The sequence below is a fragment of the Oncorhynchus mykiss genome, chromosome 7 (genome assembly GCF_013265735.2).
Source record: "Oncorhynchus mykiss isolate Arlee chromosome 7, USDA_OmykA_1.1, whole genome shotgun sequence".
Classification (NCBI taxonomy): Eukaryota; Metazoa; Chordata; class Actinopteri; order Salmoniformes; family Salmonidae; genus Oncorhynchus; species Oncorhynchus mykiss.
In genome coordinates this window covers 70379290-70403795 of record NC_048571.1, presented here as the reverse complement: position 1 = coordinate 70403795, position 24506 = coordinate 70379290, and the positions used below count along the sequence as shown (strand labels likewise).

Sequence of the window (24506 nt, the reverse complement as noted above, 5' to 3'; positions counted from 1 at the left end):
GTCTGTGTGTGCAGATGAGCTTTTCCGTCAAACACCAGCTCTCTAAATAGATACTGGCTGCCTGCAGTTATCGTAGCATAGCAGAACTTAGATCACTGCATCACTGGCCTCATGACACTGATTTGAACTATTTAATATGATACATTGTTGATATCAGTGTCATATGCACCCAGTCTCTTATTTAAGAAATAAGGCCAGAGGAGGTGTGGTATATGGCCAATATTCTTATGTACCACGCAACGCAGAGTGCCTAGACACAGCCCTTAGGTGCCTTATTGCTATTATAAACTGGTTACCAACGTAATTAGAGCTGTAAAAATAAATGTTTTGCCATACATATGGTGTATGGTCTGATATACCATGACTGTCAGCCAATCAGTATTCAGGTCTCAAACCACCCAGTTTATAATATAAGATATACCTCGTCTATAGTTCTTGGTCCTCATGCACTTATAAGTGGCTCTCAAATTGTTCCTCTCATTGACTGCTGCAGTCAATATGATATCATATGACTGGAGCCAGCAGGTTCCTGGGCTAATTCAATATATTTAATGGGGATCAGATGTTTGAGTCACACTGCAGCAAAACAGTTCATTATTTAATGGAAAATTGAACAGATCAACAAAATCCTTCAGCAGTGTTTTGGAGAAATCTTATTCTGACAAACAACAGTCCATTAAGACCTTTAGTATATTGGGCTTCATTATCTATACCTCTGATACTGTGGTCAACCTCCAAACAACATACTACACAGCTAATCTAAGCAGTCATATCCAACATCAGCTCTGAAGATATCAACTACAAACAAATATATATATATACACAGGACCAGTCAAAAGTTTGGACACACCTACTCATTCAAGGGTTTTTCTTTATTTGTATTATTTTCTACATTGTATAATAATAGTGAAGACATCAATACTATGAAATAACAAAGTGTTAAACAAATTCAAATAAATTTTACGTTTGAGATTCTTCAAAGTAGCCACCTTTTGCCTCAATGACAACTTTGCACACACTTGGCATTCTCTCAACCAGCTTCATGAGGCAGTCACCTTGAATGCATTTCAATTAATAGGTGTGCCTTGTTTAAAGTTCATTTGTGTAAGTCTTTCCTCAATGCGTTTGAGCCAATCAGCTGTGTTGTGACAAGGTAGGGGTGGTATACAGAAGATAGCCATATTTGGTGAAAGACCAAGTCCATATTATGGCAAGAACAGCTCAAATAAGCAAAGAGAAATGACAGTCCATCATCACTAAGGCATGAAGGTCAGTCAATTCTGAAAAATTCAAGAACTTTGAAAGTTTCTTCAAGTGCAGTCGCAAAAACCATCAAGCGCTATGATAAAACTGGCTCTCATGAGGACCACCACAGGAAAGGAAGACCCAGAGTTACCTCTGCTGCAGAGGATAAGTATATTAGAGTTACCAGCCTCAGAAATTGCAGCCCAAATAAATTCTTCACAGAGTTCGAGTAACAGACATATCTCAACATCAACTGTTCAGAGGAGACTGTGTGAATCAGGCCTTCATGGTCTAATTGCTGCAAACAATCACCCGACCTCAACCCAATTGAGATGGTTTGGGATGAGTTGGACTGCAGAGTGAATTAAAAGCCGCCAACAAGTGCTCAGCATATGTGGGAACTTCTTCAAGACTGTTGGAAAAGCATTCCTCATGCTGGTTGAGAGAATGCCAAGAGTGTGCAAAGCTGCCATCAAGGCAAATGGTGGCTACTTTGAAGAATCTCAAATATAAAATATATTTGTATTTGTTTAACACTTATTGGTTACTACATGATTCCATATGTATTATTTCATAGTTTTTATGTCTTCAGTATTATTCTACAATGTGGAAAATATTAAACACAAAGAAAAACCCTTGAATGAGTAGGTGTGTCCAAACTTTTGACTGGTACTGTATATTTATGCATTTTCTGATCAGTTAGAGGATGTTCACCAGAGCTTGTTTTGTTCAGGCAGAATGCGTCTGTCCATGTCTCACCTCAGGTCTGACAGGGTCTTCAATGCCGACCACACAGATGCAGGTGAGCTCGTTGAGGATATCGGCCTCGTTGTCCCAGTTTGGTTCTCCTGCCTCGGCAGGGAAGTCCCTGTAGGCCACACAGATGGTCCTTAGACCGTCACAGGCCATGGGCTCAATCACCACCTTCACCATCTCATCACGATCCTTAGGCTTGAAGATACGTGGCTCCCCGTTCGTGTCCAGGATACGGGAACATCTAGAGGGCGAGGAGGGAAGGGGGGGAAAGATAGAAAGATGGACTTGATCATCCACCCCCTCCTATCTTGGTGTATCCATTCATCAACGAAAGATATGACCAATCCCTTCCTCCCTCCCCCTCTCCCTCCACTCTGTACTTGCGTAGGACGATCTCGGAGGCTCCCTTGCTGTACATGCGAAAGCCGCTACCGTCTGTGTTTTTCAGCACCGTGCTCATGCTCTTACGGGAGGAGTTGAAGGTGTACACCTGGAAACACACCTCTCAGTTAGTTATAACTCCCATATTATCACAATATGCTATATCACTATAGTACACTAGTTTGTGTGTAAGTTAGCTTTCTGTAGGAATAACGGGCAGTAGGTTATTTGTAAATTTAGTCTTGGAGCCACACAGAACACACATTTATAAAAGTGAAATAAGTTACAGATTGCACATTTAACTTCATTGATACATTTTGAAGCAGCTACACACCTTATACAGCTTCTCCTCAGGAATCTCATCCCTGATTGGCTGGTAGTCCCTCTTCAGTTCCAGCACGAAGCCCAATAGGGAGCATTCTGTCTTGTTGCCAACGTGGCGGGGCAGACCTCCCTCCTTCGCTGGAGACTGGAGAAACAAACAAAACGTTACACACACCCTACCTACTGTATGCTACAAACATGTATATTTCATGAAGAAGACAAAGTAAAAGGAGCATTGAGATATGCATCCTACAGAGTGTAAAAGCAACCATAAAGAAATGCACTAGAGAAGAAGACTATGCATTTGTAAGGATGTGCACACACTGTGTACATATGACATGAAGCTCCAGATGTCGAAGCGCTATGGTCCAAGGAATGATCGAAGATGAGTGAGGGATTCTCCTAAGGGCTATTTAAAGCCTGCATCTTCAGTCTTATGTGATTATCTGGTGGTATTGATGGGAAGATGAATGAGTGGATAGAAAGCAGTATCATGTTTCTGGAATGTTATTATGGACCATCTTTACTGAAGACTGGGACGATATTAGCGTGTGCTTCAAGTGCCTCACTTAAGGATTTGTGTGTGTGTGTGGGTGTGTTTGTGTGTGAGAGTGAGCGGTGAAGGTTTATCGTTGCTCGTTCAATTTCTGCATTTGAGGATGGGTGTGTAAGTGTACAGTGTGTGTGTGTGTGTGTGTCTGTGTGTGCGTGCATCTCTCTCTCTCTCACCAGGATCTTAGTAGTATAGGCTGAGTTGATGGCGATGCTGTTGACCAGGACTTCCAGTGTGGATGGTTTGATGACGTCGGGTTCCGGTACTTTCTTGTAGTGTGTGTCTCCCAAGTAGGCCTGCACCACGGTCATACGGTTCATGGTGAGGGTGCCTGTCTTGTCAGAGCAGATGGTCGTAGCATTCCCCATCGTCTCACACGCATCCAGGTGACGCACCAGGTTATTGTCTTTCATCATTTTCTACACAGGGGACAAGACAGACAGAGGTCAGTGCTGTGTGTGTGTGACCTGACAGAGTAAGTCTGGGACATGGTGGCAGCTAGCGACAGCCCCTCTGGCACTGCCACTACCAGCACCGTGTGCGTGTTGGTTTGTGTGTACCTTGACAGAGTAGGCCAGAGAGATGGTGACGGCTAGAGGCAGCCCCTCAGGCACAGCCACCACCAGCACAGTGACTCCGATGATGAAGAACTTGACAAAGTACTGAATGTAGATGGGGGTACACTCCTTCAGCCATGGGCGACCCTGCACCCCGAACGTATCAATCACGAAGTACAGAATGAGAATGACCACCGTCACTGCTGACATGATCAGACCTGGGCAAAACAAACAAAGTATACTGTTTCTATCTGGAGGTCAAATCCAGGAGCAGGCATGTACAGATGTAGGACCTTAATTTGATCACCCTTAAAATTGTATTGTATTTCAGGTTTAAAAAGGCTTCCAAAGTTTGGAAATTCCACTGAAATTTCATACTTGATCGGCCCTTACGAAAAATGTTTAACCCCTACAAAAATGTCTATTGGTTATAATCCACATAATAATTCACATTTCCTGTTGCTGCAGGATTATTTTCCTACTGTAGCAAACTGGCTCAAATTACGATTTTACATCTGTATGTACACCTGTGTGTACATGTGTCAGGGTCCTAATGTTTTTAGACCTTCTCTATTCTTACCTGCCTTGCCGGTCTGCAATGTCTATGTGTGTGTGCCTGTGTAGGTCTGTGTGCACGTGCATCTCTGCCTCTGACCTCACCTGCCTTCCCGATTAGCACAGCCAGTTTGGTGAGTTTGCCCTGCAGCACAGACTTCTCCTTCTTGGTGATCTGAACCCTCTTCACCTGTTTGACCTCCACCTCTGGCTCCTTCTCCTCGGACTCAACCTCACTCTTCAGGGGCTGGATCTCCAGGGCAATGCCGTCCTGGGTCTTAGCTATGGGACAGGGTAGATGGATGAGGAAATAGGTAGGGTAGAGGGAGGTGGCAGTGGGAAGAGGGTGGTGGGGGTGGAGGAGGACAATTAGTGGTGGTGAAAAAGTTTGGGGAGGGTAAAGAGGGTAGTGATTGGAGGTTGGAGATGGTTGGTGGTGAGATTTGTTTGGGGGGGGGGGGGGGGGGGGGGGGGTCAGGAGGAGGCAGGAGGAAGGGAGATCGAGGGGTTGTGGTTCAGTTCCGGTTGGAAGAGAGACAGAAACACGGTCACCAGACCACCAGACTCAGGTCCTGAGCAGTGATCCACTAAACCATGTGGATCATTTCATCTCTTAAACCAGAACAGATCCCTTGTGATCAACACTGATGTTATTATTTGTTGTTAGCAGTCAGTTTGATGGCAAATGCGATTTATTCTTCATTAAAGTAAAATTAGTACTCAATAATTAACTGATTGATTGTGTAAATACTCTAATGCATAAATGAAACATTGCGAAAGCAGGTGTTGGAAAGTGTAAACATACAGCACAGAATTCATCAGGAAATGCTTGAGATAAAGGTAAGGATTTAACAATACAAAACTGATTTGTAGCAGCATTTTAACGCTATACAACTTCTCCCAGATGGCGCATTTCCATACAGGATTTACCCCAGTGATTCACCCAAAACGCTCATATTTTTCTGTTTCCATCTATGCGGGCCGGAACCCGTGTCTCACTGGGCCATGGCTCTGGTGGACTTGCTTTCACCTGGGGCCAAAGCCAGGCCCCTGGTACTTTCAGCCTGCATTTACATAACAACGGCTAACTGTGAACACCTTTTCGCATAGCAACTGTCTTGATGATGCAGAGGTTGTTGATTCTGCTCTCCCCAAGTGTTTAGTGTGACTCTCCTGATGGAGACACAATTACACTAGAGTTAACATTAACATAAAACACTGCCGACACACTGGTGTGGGGGTAAGTCTCCATAGAAATGCGCCAAGAAGAGTCTATGGAGATGGTTTTTGGTTTAACATCATACATATAACAGAGAATATTTTCAGAACATGGAAGTACAGGTTGTAAATTCTACAATGGTTCCTTTGCGGGGGATTGTCAACTGAACGTATTTCATCTCTGCTACAGAGCTCAGTCATGTTTTACAAACGCAAATAAGATATTTGCCTTTGACCACTTCATATCTTATATTCGCTCTGTTTGTTCCCTAGGGCTGTCTCTTTTCCAGTATAAATAGTCCACAATATCTAAGGGCGAGTATAATAAAGGTGGTAAAATAAAAGATCAGTATTCTATGGTAATCAGTGTCATATGCATCGCTATGGATTCTATTTGTGGCCCATGCAAACTCAACACCAGTGAATTTAAAGTACATTCACAATCTAGTTGGATCATTTTGTAAACTTGTCATTTTTTCTGTAATGTTTTTTTTATCACACTCCTTAAATGTCTGTACTTGAAGTCCCTTGTATTGAACATAGTGACTCTGCCACCCCTGAGAATAGGCCACCAGTCAGGGGATACCGAGTCAGATTAGACCAGACCCATCAGACTGAACACAGCCACACACTGTCTGGACTGGCAGACTGACGCACGGATGGATGGACTGACTCACAGACGGATGGACTGACTCACTGACGGATGGACTGACTCACTGACGGATGGACTGACTCACAGACGGATGGACTGACTCACAGACGGATGGACTGACTCACTGACGGATGGACTGACTCACTGACGGATGGACTGACTCACTGACGGATGGACTGACTCACTGACGGATGGACTGACTCACTGACGGATGGACTGACTCACTGACGGATGGACTGACTCACTGACGGATGGACTGACTCACAGACGGATGGACTGACTCACAGACGGATGGACTGACTCACTGACGGATGGACTGACTCACAGACGGATGGACTGACTCACAGACGGATGGACTGACTCACTGACGGATGGACTGACTCACAGACGGATGGACTGACTCACTGACGGATGGACTGACTCACAGACGGATGGACTGACTCACTGACGGATGGACTGACTCACAGACGGATGGACTGACTCACTGACGGATGGACTGACTCACTGACGGATGGACTGACTCACAGACGGATGGACTGACTCACTGACGGATGGACTGACTCACTGACGGATGGACTGACTCACAGACGGATGGACTGACTCACTGACGGATGGACTGACTCACTGACGGATGGACTGACTCACTGACGGATGGACTGACTCACTGACGGATGGACTGACTCACAGACGGATGGACTGACTCACAGACGGATGGACTGACTCACAGACGGATGGACTGACTCACAGACGGATGGACTGACTCACAGACGGATGGACTGACTCACTGACGGATGGACTGACTCACTGACGGATGGACTGACTCACTGACGGATGGACTGACTCACTGACGGATGGACTGACTCACAGACGGATGCACAGCACTTACAGACGCAGCATGGACCACGACGAGGGGTGGGTGGGCGGGGGGTGGGGGGGGTTGGACGAGGGGTGGGGGGTGTTGGACGAGGGGTGGGTGGGGGGGGGTCGGGGGGGGGGGGGTTGCGAGTGTGTTACCCCTCAAAAAAACTAAAAGAAACTGACAAACTGAATAAAAGAGAACAAAAAACAAAGCAGAGATATACAACCACCACAAAAATAAAATGATGAGGTAGAAGACGAGGCTGCACATCTCCAGAGGTAGTTTTTTTTTTTGCGAAAGAGACAGAAAAATAAATAAAGAGAGGTAGAGTCAAACAGTGATCGCGAGAAGAGAGTACGAGACAGCATGAGGTCCTGAGCAACATCCTGGAAAGAGGCAACAGTGAGAGAAAAGAAACAGAATAGAAAAACAGAACAGAACAGACAACAATCCACAGCCCATTGATAATGTCAGGCTGCAACTCCCACAATGAGCCACTTCCCAGAGTTTGTACAGTCTCCCTAACCCCTTGACCCTAGTTCTGAAGTTAGCATTAGATAGATAGAAGCATTTACATTATAATTTTATATACAATGTCTATTATAATTATGTTTAGATCCCTTCTTTAAACTAAGCCCAAAAACTATTACCAAATTCACAGATACTGAAACATGATATCAGGGGTCCTACCACTCCTATTCCATTTACTCTCAGGAGCCACAGATCACTTGGCATCCATAAAGCTACTGCACTGGATAAACTACTCATCAGTATGTGGACATTTTCAGAATATATATTTCATGTTGTGAATGCAGGTTGGGTCGACCTGTCCCTATTAATTTAATGTTGTCCTACTCTAGCATTAGCTACCGCTCCATGCTGGAGAGGAGAGAAGCTGTTTACTAGTGAAAGGCCAAGGGCGAGGGGAAGGAGAGAGGAGAGGGCAGGAGGGCTGGGGAGGGTCTGTGAGCAGCAGATGCTCAGGCCCTGGGAGGATGAGTGAGGGGGGGAGACAGCTTGGATGAGTTCTGGATGACACGTCACATGGAGAGTGGAGCGGTCCAGGCTAGGCAAGCTGTAAGAGCTACAACACCCCGGGTGTCTATCTAAACATAGCATGTGAGGATGAAACTTTCTATTTGGGGCTAGTAGAACTAACCCTTTTGCAGCTCTGTGATTGAGGTAAAGATAACCCTATTTAGCCCTAGAAGGGATACAAATCTACTGGAGTTGTTGTGTTATTATTTTAACCCCATATAGCTCTGACGGATATACCTGCAGTAGTCTAGAACAGAAGGATAAAGAAGGATACTCCTGAGAAGCTCTGTGATTGATAATGGTTGACTACAGTTGTGTTATACTAACCCCGCATAGCTCTGAAGGATAAGGTCTACAACAGTAGTGCTGAATGCTAACCCTAGGTAGCCTTGAGATGGATATCGGTCTACAATAGTGGCATTGACGGCTAATCCCACTTCTCTTTCTGGGGACCAGTGGCAGGTGAGAGTTACATCCTTTCACAGGTAAAGCGAGGCGAGAAGAACCTCCCCTTTTCAGAAGGTGGAGGGAAGCGAGAGCATGAGAGAGAGAGAGGGAGAAAGGGAGAGAAAAGAGAGTGCATAAGACTGACACGAAACTCCCAGACTGCTGCTGAATGGAAGGGGAGAGGGAGGGATGGAGGGGTTACCTTTGTTGCGATTTTCGGGGGGTCCTTGTTTTTTACCTGTTCAGACAGAGAGAGAGTGCGGAATGCTGATAACATGGCTTAAAGGAAATTTAAAAAATCATAAAACCAAAACGAACAGAAGATCAAAACAATATAAATTCAAGTGTGTGTTGGGGGCTGGAACGGGCTGTCAGAGGAGAGAGACCACTAGTTGGTTTAAGGCTGTAGAGTAAAGTAGAGCATCAATCCACAGACAGCAGGATCAGTTACTGGTGACACTGGGCTCGTCTGTTTCAATCAATACATGTGTAACTAACGGAAATACGATTTATAAGAACACACATGCACCACACACACACCTCCCATCCACTCACTCATGGCCCTGTCTTGACATTTGGGGGGGGGTATGTGGAGATGAGGTGTGTGTGAACAGCAGTTGTCAGCTGAGCAGCAGCAAGCCCTGAAGCCTAATTTGGCCACTTTGCCCCCTCTCCTCTGCTCTCTGAGTCCCTGTATCAATATGTATGTGGCAGAGAGGTGTGTGTATGTGGCAGAGAGGTGTGTGTGTGTAAGTGTTTGACAGTCTTCGTGTGTGTGAAGGGAAAGTGTGTTTGAATGAGTGAGCATATAGAAGGTATGTCTGAGTCTGTGTGAAGGTGAGGGGGAGGTGTGGGACTGTGTGTGTGCTTCTAAGTATGTCTGCCCTCTTCCTCCATCCTCACTGTATACACCTGTCTCAGAGGAAGACAGACAGTTCAGCACCCAGTGTGCGTGCCTGTGCTGCAGCCAGTGTGTGCGTGTGCAACTAACTAGCCTTTACTTGCTCTGATCTACTCTAATAAACCCATAACATTAAGGTCATGATGGCTGCGTTCCAACAGTTTCATGAACATTTGAAATCACAGCCTAATTTTGTGATGACTAAAGATGCCAATTGGAATGAGTCATTGTATTGCAGCTCCCTCCTCTGAGCTGGCACATTCAGCCCCTTTAGAATGAATGCCTGAAAAACAGAAATCTTAGCAAAAAAAACTCTTACCAAACAGAAAAGAAAACCCAAATAAGTGTTAGTATGGAACACAAGCTCAGTAGAGACCATGTAGATATATATGTAGATTAACTGCACTGGAGGCCTTAGTGTAGCTTGTTAAATTAGAACACATATGAAAGGGAGGGATGAAAGAGAGTGGAAATCCGTTATTCCTGACAGTGGGTCTGTGGTACGGGCATAGAATGACCACCCAATCATCCATGAACAGAACAGAACCACTCCGGGGAAGGAGTGGTCTAGAAAGGGCCTCGGTTTGGATGTGAAAACTAACACCGGGGATTAGATAAATAAGGACAGCGATGTCAAGGAAACTGAATGGAACCTCTGGCCTCCATGGTACAGTGTTTATCATGGCTGTCCCATCTTTCTTTACATCGTCCTAGAGTTCAACAGACTGGAGTAACTCATTCTTCCACTAGAATCTTACCTCGGGGAACCAGCAAACAGAGCGCTCACGTAGAAGGACAAGGATAGCTCGGTAGATCGAAACACACACACAGGAGACAGATTGGGGAAAAAGCCAGTCACTGACTCTCTGTGAACTGTTACCATGGCGATGTGCATTTGTCACCCCCCCATCTCTTACCTTTCTTGATCTTCTTTTCCTCGTCGCCGTCTCCCGCCCCCAGCAGAGTGAAGATGATTCCAGTCTGGGAGTTGAGACCCACTGCAGACACCACCATTCTACCTGATCCCTCCATCACATGGGTGCCTGGAGGAGGAAGGGGGAGAAAGAGAGAGGATAAGAAGAGAGTTGGGAAGGAGAGAGAGAGAGAGATAGATGAACAAAAAGGTCAGAACTGTGCTATATGTATGAATAACTGTACTGTATGTTATTCCATTGTCCTCAATTTTCAGTCTACATACTGTATCACACGACATATGTTTTCATTTAAAACAATAGAGGTCCTGACTGGGAAATTGAATGTCTGATAATAGTGATATTATGAATAGGCGCTCTCACCGGACAGCAGCATGGGGTCTTTCTCGAGGGACTTCCTGACTTGGTCTGATTCACCAGTCAGAGAGCTTTCGTCAATCTTCAGGTCGTTGCCCTGGATCAGGATACCATCAGCTGGCAGCAGATCACCTAGGAAACAGTTACACAATTATATGACTGTGATATACAATGTTTCACCGTATTCCGTACCTTTGTATATTTGGTCAATGTGTTACCTCATCATATTGGTTCATTGTATTCAGACCTGGGTTCAAATATTATTTAGGGTATTTCAAATACTTTCAAAATCATTTGGAAGTAAGTATTTATATATTTTTTATTTCAAAACAAGTAGTTGAATATTGAAATGTATTTGGAAATACACTTGTAAAGTATTGGCATGTATTTGAAAAATACTAAAATACACAGTGTGTATACAAATAGTTTAATACTCCCATGCATTTGAACCAGGTCTGTTTGGTATTTTAGATAATGCAGGCCTATTTGGAACTAAGTATTTGAAAATACCTTCAAATAGTAGACTATTTATAGTAATTTATTTGAAAATACCTTCAAATACTTCCAATAGAAGTAGTTAATTAAGGCCACGTTATTTGAAAATACTCAAATAGACAGAAATTAAGTATTTAAATAACAAATACACATGTATTTAAACCAAGGTCTGACTGTATCCTGTCAGGGGAATGCCACAGCATGTTTCAATCAAGCACATTTTATCTCTTATTTTATCTGAACCATGTCTTACCGTATTTGATCTGGGCGATGTCTCCTGTCACTAGTTCGGACACAGGGATCTGGATGACCTGGCCTTTGCGGATGACGGTGAACTTTTGCTCCTGTTCGATGCGGCTCTGCAGCCCGCGGAATTGCTTCTCCTTGCTCCAGTCGTTAAACGCTGTCACCAAGACAACGATGGCAACAGAGAACAAGATGGCAGCGCCTTCGATCCAGCCCGCCTGCGCCTCGCCCTCATCCTCCACTCCAGATGCTGTCTCACCACACACTGGGGAAAGCAGAACACAGGACCACAACATGATCAGGTCAAGACCAGGTCAGTTATATAAGACCACAACACAACCAGGTCAGTGATACAAACAATGCCACAACACGACCAGGTCAGTGGAACAGGAAATGAAAACATTTGCAAACCCTCAATTCTCCCTTCATGCCCCAGTCCCCCTCACCACCCCTCCCACCCGTTGTAACTGCCCCGGGTTAGGGTGTACTACTCACGTTCGCTATCTCCCCCGGGAGGGTGGTAGAAGGACAGGCCCAGGGAGATGACGGCAGCAATCTCCAGGATAATGAGAGTAACATCCTGTAGGGCCTCCCACACCAGCGCCAGGAAAGACTTAGGCTTTTTAGGAGGGATGAAGTTCTTCCCAAACGCTGTGTGGCGCTTCTCCAGATCCACTGGGTTACCAGACAGACCTAAGAGAGAGGAGGAGAATAAGAGATTGAACAGACAGGTAATAGAGTAAACAGTTATCACAGAAATGCATACAACAAGATCAAACAATAGATGATGTTGAATATACAGTGCCTTGCGAAAGTATTCGGCCAATTTTAACTTTGCGACCTTTTGCCACATTTCAGGCTTCAAACATAAAGATATAAAACTGTATTTTTTTGTGAAGAATCAACAACAAGTGGGACACAATCATGAACTGGAACGACATTTATTGGATATTTCAAACTTTTTTAACAAATCAAAAACTGAAGAATTGGGCGTGCAAAATTATTCAGCCCCTTTACTTTCAGTGCAGCAAACTCTCTCCAGAAGTTCAGTGAGGATCTCTGAATGATCCAATGTTGACCTAAATGACTAATGATGATAAATACAATCCACCTGTGTGTAATCAAGTCTCCGTATAAATGCACCTGCACTGTGATAGTCTCAGAGGTCCGTTAAAAGCGCAGAGAGCATCATGAAGAACAAGGAACACACCAGGCAGGTCCGAGATACTGTTGTGAAGAAGTTTAAAGCCGGATTTGGATACAAAAAGATTTCCCAAGCTTTAAACCTCCCAAGGAGCACTGTGCAAGCGATAATATTGAAATGGAAGGAGTATCAGACCACTGCAAATCTATCAAGACCTGGCCATCCCTCTAAACTTTCAGCTCATACAAGGAGAAGACTGATCAGAGATGCAGCCAAGAGGCCCATGATCACTCTGGATGAACTGCAGAGATCTACAGCTGAGGTGGGAGACTCTGTCCATAGGACAACAATCAGTCGTATATTGCACAAATCTGGCCTTTATGGAAGAGTGGCAAGAAGAAAGACATTTCTTAAAGATATCCATAAAAAGTGTTGTTTAAAGATTGCCACAAGCCACCTGGGAGACACACCAAACATGTGGAAGAAGGTGCTCTGGTCAGATGAAACCAAAATTGAACTTTTTGGCAACAATGCAAAACGTTATGTTTGGTGTAAAAGCAACACAGCTGAACACACCATCCCCACTGTCAAACATAGTGGTGGCAGCATCATGGTTTGGGCCTGCTTTTCTTCAGCAGGGACAGGGAAGATGGTTAAAATTGATGGGAAGATGGATGGAGCCAAATACAGGACCATTCTGGAAGAAAACCTGATGGAGTCTGCAAAAGACCTGAGACTGGGACGGAGATCTGTCTTCCAATAAGACAATGATCCAAAACATAAAGCAAAATCTACAATGGAATGGTTCAAAAATAAACATATCCAGGTGTTAGAATGGCCAAGTCAAAGTCCAGACCTGAATCCAATCGAGAATCTGTGGAAAGAACTGAAAACTGCTGTTCACAAATGCTCTCCATCCAACCTCACTGAGCTCGAGCTGTTTTGCAAGGAGGAATGGGAAAAAATGTCAGTCTCTCGATGTGCAAAACTGATAGAGACATACCCCAAGCGACTTACAGCTGTAATCGCAGCAAAAGGTGGCGCTACAAAGTATTAACTTAAGGGGGCTGAATAATTTTGCACGTCCAATTTTTCAGTTTTTGATTTGTTAAAAAAGTTTGAAATATCCAATAAATGTCGTTCCACTTCATGATTGTGTCCCACTTGTTGTTGATTCTTCACAAAAAAATACAGTTTTATATCTTTATGTTTGAAGCCTGAAATGTGGCAAAAGGTCGCAAAGTTCAAGGGGGCCGAATACTTTCGCAAGGCACTGTATACATTCAGCTTGACACAAGGCTACTTTAGAGGTATGAAAAATGCATGACAAACTATCAGGATTAGAAATTATTAGGAGGTTCTATAGGTTGCTGTATTTGCCTTGGTTCAAAGGTCTAAACTGACTCTAAAATGCTGCCTTACCAAATAGAAACAAGTAAAGCCGGCCGTTCAAACACACCCATCCACACCCCATGTCAGCCTCCCACTGTGGACACAATCTGCCAGGCAACTACTGCCAAAGGCTTTGACATTCATTTGGATAAAATACACAAACCAGTCCGAAAAACATGTTATCCCTTGTGTATTTTTCTACAATCAAACCTTTAGATCAACTGGTATTTCCCGAATTAAGATAAAAATACGTTTCATAGATTCCAAGTAATATATCATCACCTCATTGAAATCTTAATTGTTGCAAATACATCTAGAAAACCGCAGAAAATACAAAGAGGTCAGTCAATGAGAAGCCATGAGGCGTTTGAAAGGATCACAAGGCTGTTGTAATGTCTAACTACTGCTCTCCCTCCCCCACAGCCTATCCACACTGACTCTATGCCTATCCAGAGGTCTCTACCCACTCAGACGCACAAACCTTCACTGTCACTCTTACTCACATACACACATTCATATACACCCTCACTCACACACTCATCACTGACGCAACCCACTTACACCCATACATACACACACCCTTACCAACGCTGCTGCTAAAATTATTTTGGATTTGATTTATTATCACCAATACGCTAATGTTAATTGATTACCATTACCATAAGTATCTAATGTATCTATTTATCTACTGGTCACTATAACTTCTGTTTACATGTACAGTGGGGAGAACAAGTATTCGATTTTTACAGGTTTTCCTACTTACAAAGCATGTAGAGGTCTGTATTTTTTTATCATAGATACACTTCAACTGTGAGAGACGGAATCTAAAACAAAAATCCAGAAAATCACATTTTATGATTTTTAAGTAATTAATTTGCATTTTATTGCATGACATAAGTATTTGATACATCAGAAAAGCAGAACTTATTTGGTACAGAAACCTTTGTTTGCAATTACAGAGATCATACGTTTCCATGAAGTGCTTTGAAAGGCTGGTCATGGCTCACATCAACACCATCATCCCAGAAACCTTAGATCCACTCAAATTTGCATTCCGCCCCAACAAATCCACAGATGATACAATCTTTATTGCATTCCACACTGCCCTTTCACACCTGAACAAAAGGAACACCTATGTGAGAATGGTATTCATTGACAACAACTCAGCGTTCAACACCAAAGTGCCCTCAAAGCTCATCAATAAGCTAAGGAACCTGGGACTAAACACCTCCTGCTGCAACTGGATCCTGGACTTGCTGACGGGCCGCCCCCAGGTGGTAAGGGTAGGTACGCTGATCCTCAACACAGGGGCCCCTCAGGGGTGCGTGCTCAGTCCCCTCCTGTACTCCCAGTTCACTCACGACTGCACGGCCAAACACGACTCCAACACCATGATTAAATTTGCCGATGAGACGGCCTATAGGGAGGAGGCCAGAGACCTGGCCATGTGGTTTCAGGACAACAACCTCTCCCACAATGTGATTAGAGACAAAGGAGATGATTGTGGACTACAGGAAAAAGAGGACCGAGCACTCCCCCATTCTCAACGACGGGGCTGCAGTGGAGCAGGTTGAGAGCTTTAAGTTCCTTGGTGTCCACATCAGCAACAAACTAACATGGTCCAAGCACACCAAGACAGTTGTGAAGAGGGCACAACAAAACATATTCCTCCTCAGGAGATTGAAAAGATTTGGCATCGGTCATCAGATCCTCAAAAAGGGTCTACAGCTGCACCATCGAGAGCTGATAACAAGTTCAAACAGGTGCCATTATTACAGGTAACGAGTGGAGGACAGAGGAGCCTCTTAAAGAAGAAGTTACAGGTCTGTGAGAGCCAGAAATCTTGCTTGTTTGTAGGTGACCAAATACTTATTTTCCACCATAATTTGCAAATAAATTCATAAAAGATCCTACAATGTGATTTTCTGGATTTTTTTTTCTCATTTTGTCTGTCATAGTTGAAGTGTACCTATGATGAAAATTACATGTCTTTCTCATCTTTTTAAGTGGGAGAACTTGCACAATTGGTGGCTGACTAAATACTTTTTTGCCCCACTGTATCTGTACTTTGCTTCGTTCATCTTTCCCTCGATCCTGACTAGTCTCCCAGTCCCTGCCGCTGAAAGAATATCCCTACAGATGGTGGGATGGTGCCAGGTTTCCTCCAGACGTGACACATGGCATTCAGGTCTGAGAGTTTTTAAGTGCCTTTATTCAAGCTCCAAGAGGGGTGTCATGTACCTTTTACTGAGGAGTGGCTTCCATCTGGCCATTCTACCATAAAGGCCTGATTGGTGGAGAGCTGCAGAGATGGTTTTCCTTTTGGAAGGTTCTCCCATCTCCATAGAGGAACTCTGGAGCTCTGTCAGTGATAATCGGGTTCTTGGTCACCTCCCTGACCAAGGCTCTTCTCCCTAGATTGCTCAGTTTGGCCAGACGGCCAGCTCTATGAAGAGTCTTGGTGGTTCCAAACTTGTTCCATTTAAGAATTGTTAGATTCTGGGTTGAATTTAGAACATTGATATACTCCGCAGTATAGTATCTGACGAGTGAAAGAGACTGGTTTTTACATCAGAAGTTAATGGTTTTTACATCAGAAGTTAATGGTTATCTTTAGGAGCCAGATGTCTTTGGAATGTGTTGGGTGGACGGGAGGAAATCACGGGATTGCTATAGGGAATACGGGTGAGATCTTTGGATTAGGCATCAAGGGGGTTGAGGTCAGGTCAGATCCCCTAACCTCTTGAGTGTAGGGGGCAGTATTTTGATGTTTCTATGAAAAACATACCCAAATGAAACTGCCTATTTCTCAGGCCCAGAATCTAGAATATGCATATAATTGTCAGATTAGGATAGAAAACAATCTAAAGTTTCCAAAAATGTCCAAATATTGTCTAGCTATTTGTAATGTTTTGTCTGCTGAGAGAGATGTCCTTACATAAACTCTTGGTTTGCTTTCGCCGAAAAGCTTTTTCGAAACCTAACACACCAGGTGGATTAACAACAAGCTAAGCTGTGTTTTGCTATATTGCACTTGTGATTTCATGAAAATTAAATATTTTTAGTAATTTAATTTGAATTTGGCGCTCTGCAATTCAGCGGATGTTGACGAAAATGATCCCTTTAAAGGGATTGGTGCGCCAAGAAGTTAAGGGAGAAAGAATTGTTTATTACCCTATCACTTCGCCTTCCTGTCGAACCATAAAAGATGTAAGGGTTGGAGAGAAGGAGTGCCTAAATTGGAGTATATATACTTGTGGTGGTGGAAACATGTTTTGTCTGAATGCAGCTGTATTGACTCTCTGGGAAGAATGTCTGTTGAGTGTTTTACTCTGAGAATTAGAACCTAAAAGAATGATGGAGGCCACTGTGTTCTTCGGGACCTTCAATGCTGCAGAAAGTTTTTGGTGCCCTTCCCCAGAACTGTGCCTCGACACAATCCTGTCACGGAGCTCTACGGACAATTTCTTCAAACTCATGGCTTGGTGTTTGCTCTGACATGCATTGTCAACTGTGGGACCAAATCATGTCCAATCAATTGGATTTACCACATGTGGACATCAATCAAGTTGTAGAAACATCTCAGGGATGATCAATGGAAACAGGATGCACCTGATCTCAATTTCGAGTCTCATAGCAAAGGGTCTGAATACTTAGGTAAATAAGGGATTTTATTTGCAAAAACGGGGTGTTGTGTGTAGATTGATGAGGAAACAATTTAATGTAATACATTTTAGAGTAAGGCTATAACATAACAAAATGTAGGAAAAGTCAAGGGCTCCGAACACTTTCCCAATGCCCTGTACATCATACAATGAAATGCTTATTTTCAGGTTCCTTCTCTGCAATGCAACAACAATAAGAAATAGTAAAAAATAAGAATACGAAATAAGTAAATGGCTTAGTAGAATAGAATAAACATTTTAGCAGAAGTATAATACATGAAGGCACAATTTCTAGTTCAAGATTTACATGTGTATTGGGGAATTCAGCAGTATAATAAGAGTTTGGGGGCAGCAGTTGTGATGTGTGTGTAGCATGAATGTATATGTGTGTGGGTGTGTGCATGAGCAAGTCCATGTGTGCTAAGTGTGGAGAATCAGAATCAGAGCAGGTGGTCAGTCCAGTTCTAGTGTTCAGCAGTCTGATGCTTGTAGATACCAACAGGATCAGAGACAGTTTCTATCAGACCCCATGCTCCGATACTGCCTGCCCAACGGTAAGGGAGAGAACAGCTTGTGGCTTGGGTGTGTGGGGTCCTTGATGATGCTGCGTGCCTTCCTCAGGCACTGTTTCGAGTATATGTCCTGGATGAGTGGAAGCACGGTCCCAGCGATATACTGGGCTGTCTTTACCACTCACTGGAGGGCCTTGTGGTCGTGCAGGGAGCATTTTCCATAAAAGGCTGTGATGCAACCTGTGAGGATGCTCTCGATGGCGCAACAGTAGTATTTGGAGAGGACCCGGGCGGCAAGTCAAATTTCTTCAGGCGCTTTAGGAACTAGAGGTGTTTTTGAACCCTCTTGACAAAAGCGGTAGTGTTGTTGGTAAATGAAGGTAATGGACAAGTCCTCAGTGAAGTGAACGCCGAGGAACATAAAAACTTGTGACTCATGACTCTCTAATACAGTCCCATTGACATGGACATGTTCCCTCTGCTTCCTGAAGTGAACAATCAACTCATTTGATTTGCTGACATTGAGGGAGAGGTTATTATCGTGACACCACAACGCCAGTTCATCACGCCCAATTTTTCTGTTTTTGATTTGTTAAAAAAGTTTGAAATATCCAATAAATGTCGTTCCACTTCATGATTGTGTCCCACTTGTTGTTGATTCTTCACAAAAAAATACAGTTTTATATCTTTATGTTTGAAGCCTGAAATGTGGCAAAAGGTCGCAAAGTTCAAGGGGGCCGAATACTTTCGCAAGGCACTGTATCGTGCAAAGCCACGCAGTCTTGCAAAGACACTTTGGTGTCATGCAAAGCCCATGAGGGGCCCCTGTGTTACGAGTCAGTGTGGAGGAGGTGTTGTTGCCTATCCTCACAGCATTCAATTTTTTTTTTATTGAATCTTTATTTAACTAGGCAAGTCAGTTAAGAACAAGTTCTTATTTACAATGACGGCTTAAGAACAGTGGGTTAACTGCCTTGTTCAGGGGCAGAACGACAGATTTGACCTTTTTTTACCTTTACCCAAGCTTGGGGATTCGATCAAGCAACCTTTGAGTTACTGGCCCAACACTTTAACCACTAGGCTACCTGCCGCCCCATGTGGTCTGCCGTCAGCAAGTCCAGGATCCAGTTGCAGAGGGTGGTGTCTAGACCAAGGGCTCGGAGCTTGGAGGGAACAATAGTGTCGTATGGTGAACTGTAGCCAATGAACAGCATTCTCACATAGCTGTTCCTCTTGTCCAGATGTGTTATGGCCGTGTGAATAGCGATGGAAATGGCAGTGGGTCCAGTGTGCCTGGCATGCTGGCATTGATGTGGGCCATGACCAGATTCTCTAAGCACTTCCTAATGACAGAGGTGAGCGTGACAGGGCAATAGTCATTTGGGCATATCACCTTTTATTTCTTGTGAGGGGGTGAGTAGAGAGGAGTGAGAGAAAAAAATGGTAGGAGAGGGGAAAGAAAGAGAGAGAGGGGGAATCAAGAAACAGAGAGAAGGAGAAGGGGCAATGGGGTTGAGAGAGGGAGGGAGAAGAAAGATAAAAGAGAGGGAAAAGAGAGAAGAAGAAAGAGAGTGATGAGTAATTTGGTTGCAACCTCTAACATCTATTTGTTTTAGGCCAGCAGGTTTAGTCTGACCCTGGCCTCAATGACCACAAGCTGAGAACAGTGGAAGGCAGAGTACAACACCCTTTAACTACAGAGTACTGGAGCCTTGATCTACAGACAGATACAGTAGTTAGCCTATCCTCTTAACCTCCCCTCCCCTCAGTGGTCAAATAAAGGAAGCAGAAAAAAGTCACAAAACAAAACACTGCTGCCAAGCAATTTCTGTCTAGTCTGGAGAGCTATCAAAAGTGACAGAGTATTCTATGGACTGGCCGTCTGCCCAGAGTCCTGTTCTGTTAGTGTAGCCTTCCAGTTACCCTGATAAATGTCAAGTGTTACTCACTTTTACATTGTGTCCCTTTCTCATCCCTCTGTTTCCATGGGCAGTAATAGAGGAGCAAGTGCAGAGGGTGGAGAGGGAGTGGTATAGAGGAAACCATTTGGAGAGCGAGAGAGCGACCATGGGGAGGAGAGAGCATTGACATCAACAGCAACTCAAAACGTTTGATCTTGCCTCATCAAAAATATAAAATGTTTTGTGTTTTGCTGACTAACCTAAAAGGGAACTCGCCACACACAGCCTGACAGGAAATACATATTTACACGGCCACCGTCGTCCGGCGAGCAGCGTGTTATGGGATGGCGGCCGCAGAAGGGGCCAATTAATTATTTTATTCAACCTTTATTTCAACAGGGAAGACATATTGAGACCTAGGCCTCTTAAAAATGCGCCCTGTATATACACAACATAAATATACACATTATACCCTAACTAACTAACTACAGTACAGTACAGTACATGGCCTTGTCATTATAGAGCATTGTGTATAGATTGATGAGGAAGAAAAACAATTGAATCCATTTTAGAATAAGCTTTAACGTAACAAAATGTGGAAAAAGTCATTTATTTATGAAGAAATAAGGCCAGGGCAGTAATGAGCTAATAGGTTATTATGTGGGATAATGTATCTCTGTGGGTGAAACAAATGTCAAATGGAGAGAAAATATCATTGGTAGGAGATTACATGTACAGTGCATTCGGAAAATATTCAGTATACTTTTTCCACTTTGTTACGTTACAGCCTTATTCTAAAATAGATTAAATAAAACATTTTCCTCAATCTACATCCAATACCCCATAATAACAAAGCAACATTTTTTTAGAAATGCTTGAAAATGAATTTAAAAAAATATTTACCGATAAAAAATATTTACCTAAGTATTCAGACCCTTTGCTATGAGACTCAGGTGCATCCTGTTTCCAATGATCATCCTTGAGATGTTTCTACAACTTGATTGGAGTCCACTTGTGGTAAATTCAATTGATTGGACATGATTTGGAAAGACACACACCTGTCTATATAAGGTCCCACAGTTGACAGTGCATGTCAGAGCAAAAAACAAGACATGAGTTTGAAGGAATTGTCCATAGAGGTCCGAGACAGGATTGTGTTGAGGCACAGATCTGGTGACGGGTACCAAAACATTTCTGCAGCATTGAAGGTCCCCAAGAACACAGTGGCCTCCATCATTCTTAAATGGAAGAAGTTTGGACCCACCAAGACTCTTCCTAGAGATGGCCGACCGGCCAAACTGAGCCATAAGGGGAGAATGGCCTTGGTCAGGGAGGTGACCATGATCCCGATGGTCACTCTGACAGAGCTCTAGAGTTGCTCTGTGGAGATGGGGGAACCTTTCAGAAGGACAACCATCTATGCAGCACTCCACCAATCAGGCCTTTATGGTAGAGTGGCCAGACGGAAGGCACCTAAAGGACTCTCAGACCTTGAGAAACAAGATTCTCTGGTCTGATGAAACCAAGATTGAATTCTTCGGCCTGACTGCCAAGCATCACATCTGGAGGAAACCTGGCACCATCCCTGCGGTGAAGCATGGTGGTGGCAGCATCATGCTGTGGTGATGTTTATCTGCAGCATGGACTGGGAGACTAGTCAGGATTGAGGCAAAGATGAATGGAGCAAAGTACAGAGAGACCCTTGATGAAAATCTGCTCCAGAGCGCTCAGGATCTCAGACTGGGGCGAAGGTTCACCTTCCAACAGGACAACGACCCTAAGCACAGAGCCAAAACAACGCTTCGGGACAAGTCTCTGCGTGTCCTTGAGTGGCCCAGCCAGAGCCCAGACTTGAACCTGATTGAAGAGAAACCTGAAAATAGCTGTGCAGTCACGCTCCCCATCCAACCTGACAGAGCTTGAGAGGATCTGCAGAGAAAATTGGGAGTAACTCCCCAAATACAGGTGTGCAAAGCTTGTAGTGTCATACCCAAGAATCTCTGCCAATTGTGTTTCAACAAAGTACTGAGTAAAGGGTCTGAATACTTATGTAAATGTGATATTTTGTTTTTGTTTTCTCATTATGGGGTATTGTGTGTAGATTGATGAGGGAAAAAAAGATTTAATCCATTTTAGAATAAGGCTGTAAAGTAACAAAATGTGGAAAAAGTCAAGGGGTCTGAATATTTTCTGAATGCACTGTATTTCTGTGAGTAGCCTAAAAAATAAATCAAAGCAGAAAGTACTTCTCATGCAGCATGGCCACATGCTGAGTACATGGGGTATTGTGTAGATTCTTTTTCACTTGCTCACGTTGAATTTTGTGCGAACACATGCTTTCTCTGGACACTTGCTTGTGGCAGCAGATTTGCAAAGGACTGCGCTGTGAATGTGAAGTAAATACCATTGTCAGACTTTCCCTTGCTTCAGAAGAGAGAAAATTAGTTGAAGATTATTCTCTATTCTCTTCACTCCCTATCCCTCATTTTCTGGGTGATTTGTGATGTTTTATTTGTGCTTCCCATGACACACACACACACACACACAGTAGTATGTTTGTTGTATTTTCAGGGCACATTTGTAAAAGCGATGGCTTAACTGTTAAAATAAAAGTACAAAAATAAATACAAATATTCTTTCTCCACCTTCCTCTTTCCTCCTCGCCTCTCTTTCTCAGTCTGACCTTTCCGTTTGATCTTATCCTTTTCTTTATATTCTATGCCCCTCCCTCTCTATGTGTTGGTCACTGACTTCATCAATGTGCTGCTATATTGGCAGCTCATCAGGACATACAGCTAACCAGTCTCTCCCACCCTCCACCCTCTCTCACTTACTCCCTCCAATATTTCGATGTCCTCTCTTTCTCCCTCCCACCTCTTTTTCACTCCCACTTCCGCCTCTCCCTCACATCTTTCTCCCTCCCACCTCTCTTTCCCTCCCTCTTCCGCCTCTCCCTCACCTCTTCCCTTTTCTCCCAATCTTTCTCCCTCCCACCTCTTTTTCCCTCCCACTTCCGCCTCTCCCTCACCTCTTCCCTTTTCTCCCAATCTTTCTCCCTCCCACCTCTTTATCCCTCCCTCTTCCGCCTCTCCCTCACCTCTTCCCTTTTCTCCCAATCTTTCTCCCTCCCACCTCTCTTTTCCTCCCTCTTCCGCCTCTCCCTCACCTCTTCCCTTTTCTCCCAATCTTTCTCCCTCCCACCTCTCTTTCCCTCCCTCTTCCGCCTCTCCCTCACCTCTTCCCTTTTCTCCCAATCTTTCTTGTCTTTCCATTTCTCTCACTGCTGAAGCAATACTCTGCTTCTTGCCTTTCTTTCTCTTTATTGCTACTTTTTCAGTCTCTCTTTCACTCTCTTTCAGCAACCAAATATTATTTTTCTGGCCATTGCTCTCCTCTTTCACTGTGTAATTTGTTCTTCTCCCGCTGTCTTTTTCTCTGTCTCTCTGAGTGGTGGGATTATGGAGGGAGGTTTTCGAAGTGTCCAGAGTCCTGGGGTTTTGATCATATTCCCTCTCTGTGCCAACTGGCCTGTGAAGCCTGATATTCCTTCACTCACTTCTCTAAATCTTCCCTCGCTCCCTCTTGCTCCATCTCCCTTTACATCCCTCATTCTCCCCGCCTCCACCTCTCAACCATTCCATCTCCCTCTATCATCCTTATTTTCCCCACACATTCTTCCCTTTCCCTCCCCTTCTTTCTCTCCTCTCCATAATTTCTCTCTCTCACTCTCTATAGTGTTAAAGGTGATAAAACGAGAACAGTCTAATAAGGATTGATATGGGATGGGGGATCCCCCTGTTTCTCCTGCCCACCGCCAGTGTCACCATTTTACTGTTAATGGTCTATGCCGGCTTTTACTGCAGAGGCAGCGAAGTGATTTGTGTGCCCTCCGACACTTTTACTAGATTGGGAATTTGTCCAAGAGCATCCGAGGCTTTCTGGAGGAATAACGGAAAATCAAAGGCTCCTCTAGGACAAAAGACAACAGTCTCTTCCCTAAGCTATCTGTATAGACACGCATTACACTTTCCTTACATTGTGTTTCTTTTTATCTCTCAAAATCTCTTCTCCGAGCCAAGTTTGAAACCGTGGCGACCTCACTATTGTGCAACTTAACTGACTTTTAAGGGGTATTCTGTACAATTAAGGAAGTCACCTTCAGGCTACTCTCTGTCCTGTTTGGCTACTGGCAGACCCAGGCTTCACGGACGGACGGACGGACGGACGGACAGACAAGACTCGTCTCGTCAGTCAGAAAGAAGTGCAAATGACCTGACAGGAGAAAAATAAAAACAACAAATAGATAAAATAGCAGGGAAAGGTAGTGGGACTACGACCATTTGTGAAGCTATTTTGATCATTACTCAGATAAAAAA

General features: G+C 43.9%; 1 protein-coding gene across 6 annotated transcripts in view; it reads right to left on the bottom strand.

The window, feature by feature from the left end:
- LOC110528364 (plasma membrane calcium-transporting ATPase 1) overlaps nucleotides 1–24506 on the bottom strand; it is a 173752-nt gene that overhangs the window by 80176 nt on the left and 69070 nt on the right. For 4 of the 6 annotated variants that reach the window (XM_021610377.2, XM_021610376.2, XM_036983967.1 and 1 more), the window contains 11 exons: nucleotides 12012–12209; nucleotides 11524–11781; nucleotides 10782–10907; nucleotides 10404–10529; nucleotides 8788–8823; nucleotides 4477–4653; nucleotides 3820–4034; nucleotides 3436–3678; nucleotides 2717–2851; nucleotides 2382–2491; nucleotides 2005–2242 (listed from right to left, as the gene is read on the bottom strand). In XM_021610377.2, the coding sequence (XP_021466052.2) occupies nucleotides 2005–2242; nucleotides 2382–2491; nucleotides 2717–2851; nucleotides 3436–3678; nucleotides 3820–4034; nucleotides 4477–4653; nucleotides 8788–8823; nucleotides 10404–10529; nucleotides 10782–10907; nucleotides 11524–11781; nucleotides 12012–12209 (1862 nt within the window). The remainder of the gene's footprint in view (nucleotides 1–2004; nucleotides 2243–2381; nucleotides 2492–2716; nucleotides 2852–3435; nucleotides 3679–3819; nucleotides 4035–4476; nucleotides 4654–8787; nucleotides 8824–10403; nucleotides 10530–10781; nucleotides 10908–11523; nucleotides 11782–12011; nucleotides 12210–24506) is intronic. The other 2 variants (XM_036983968.1, XM_036983969.1) reach the window with 1 other exon arrangement.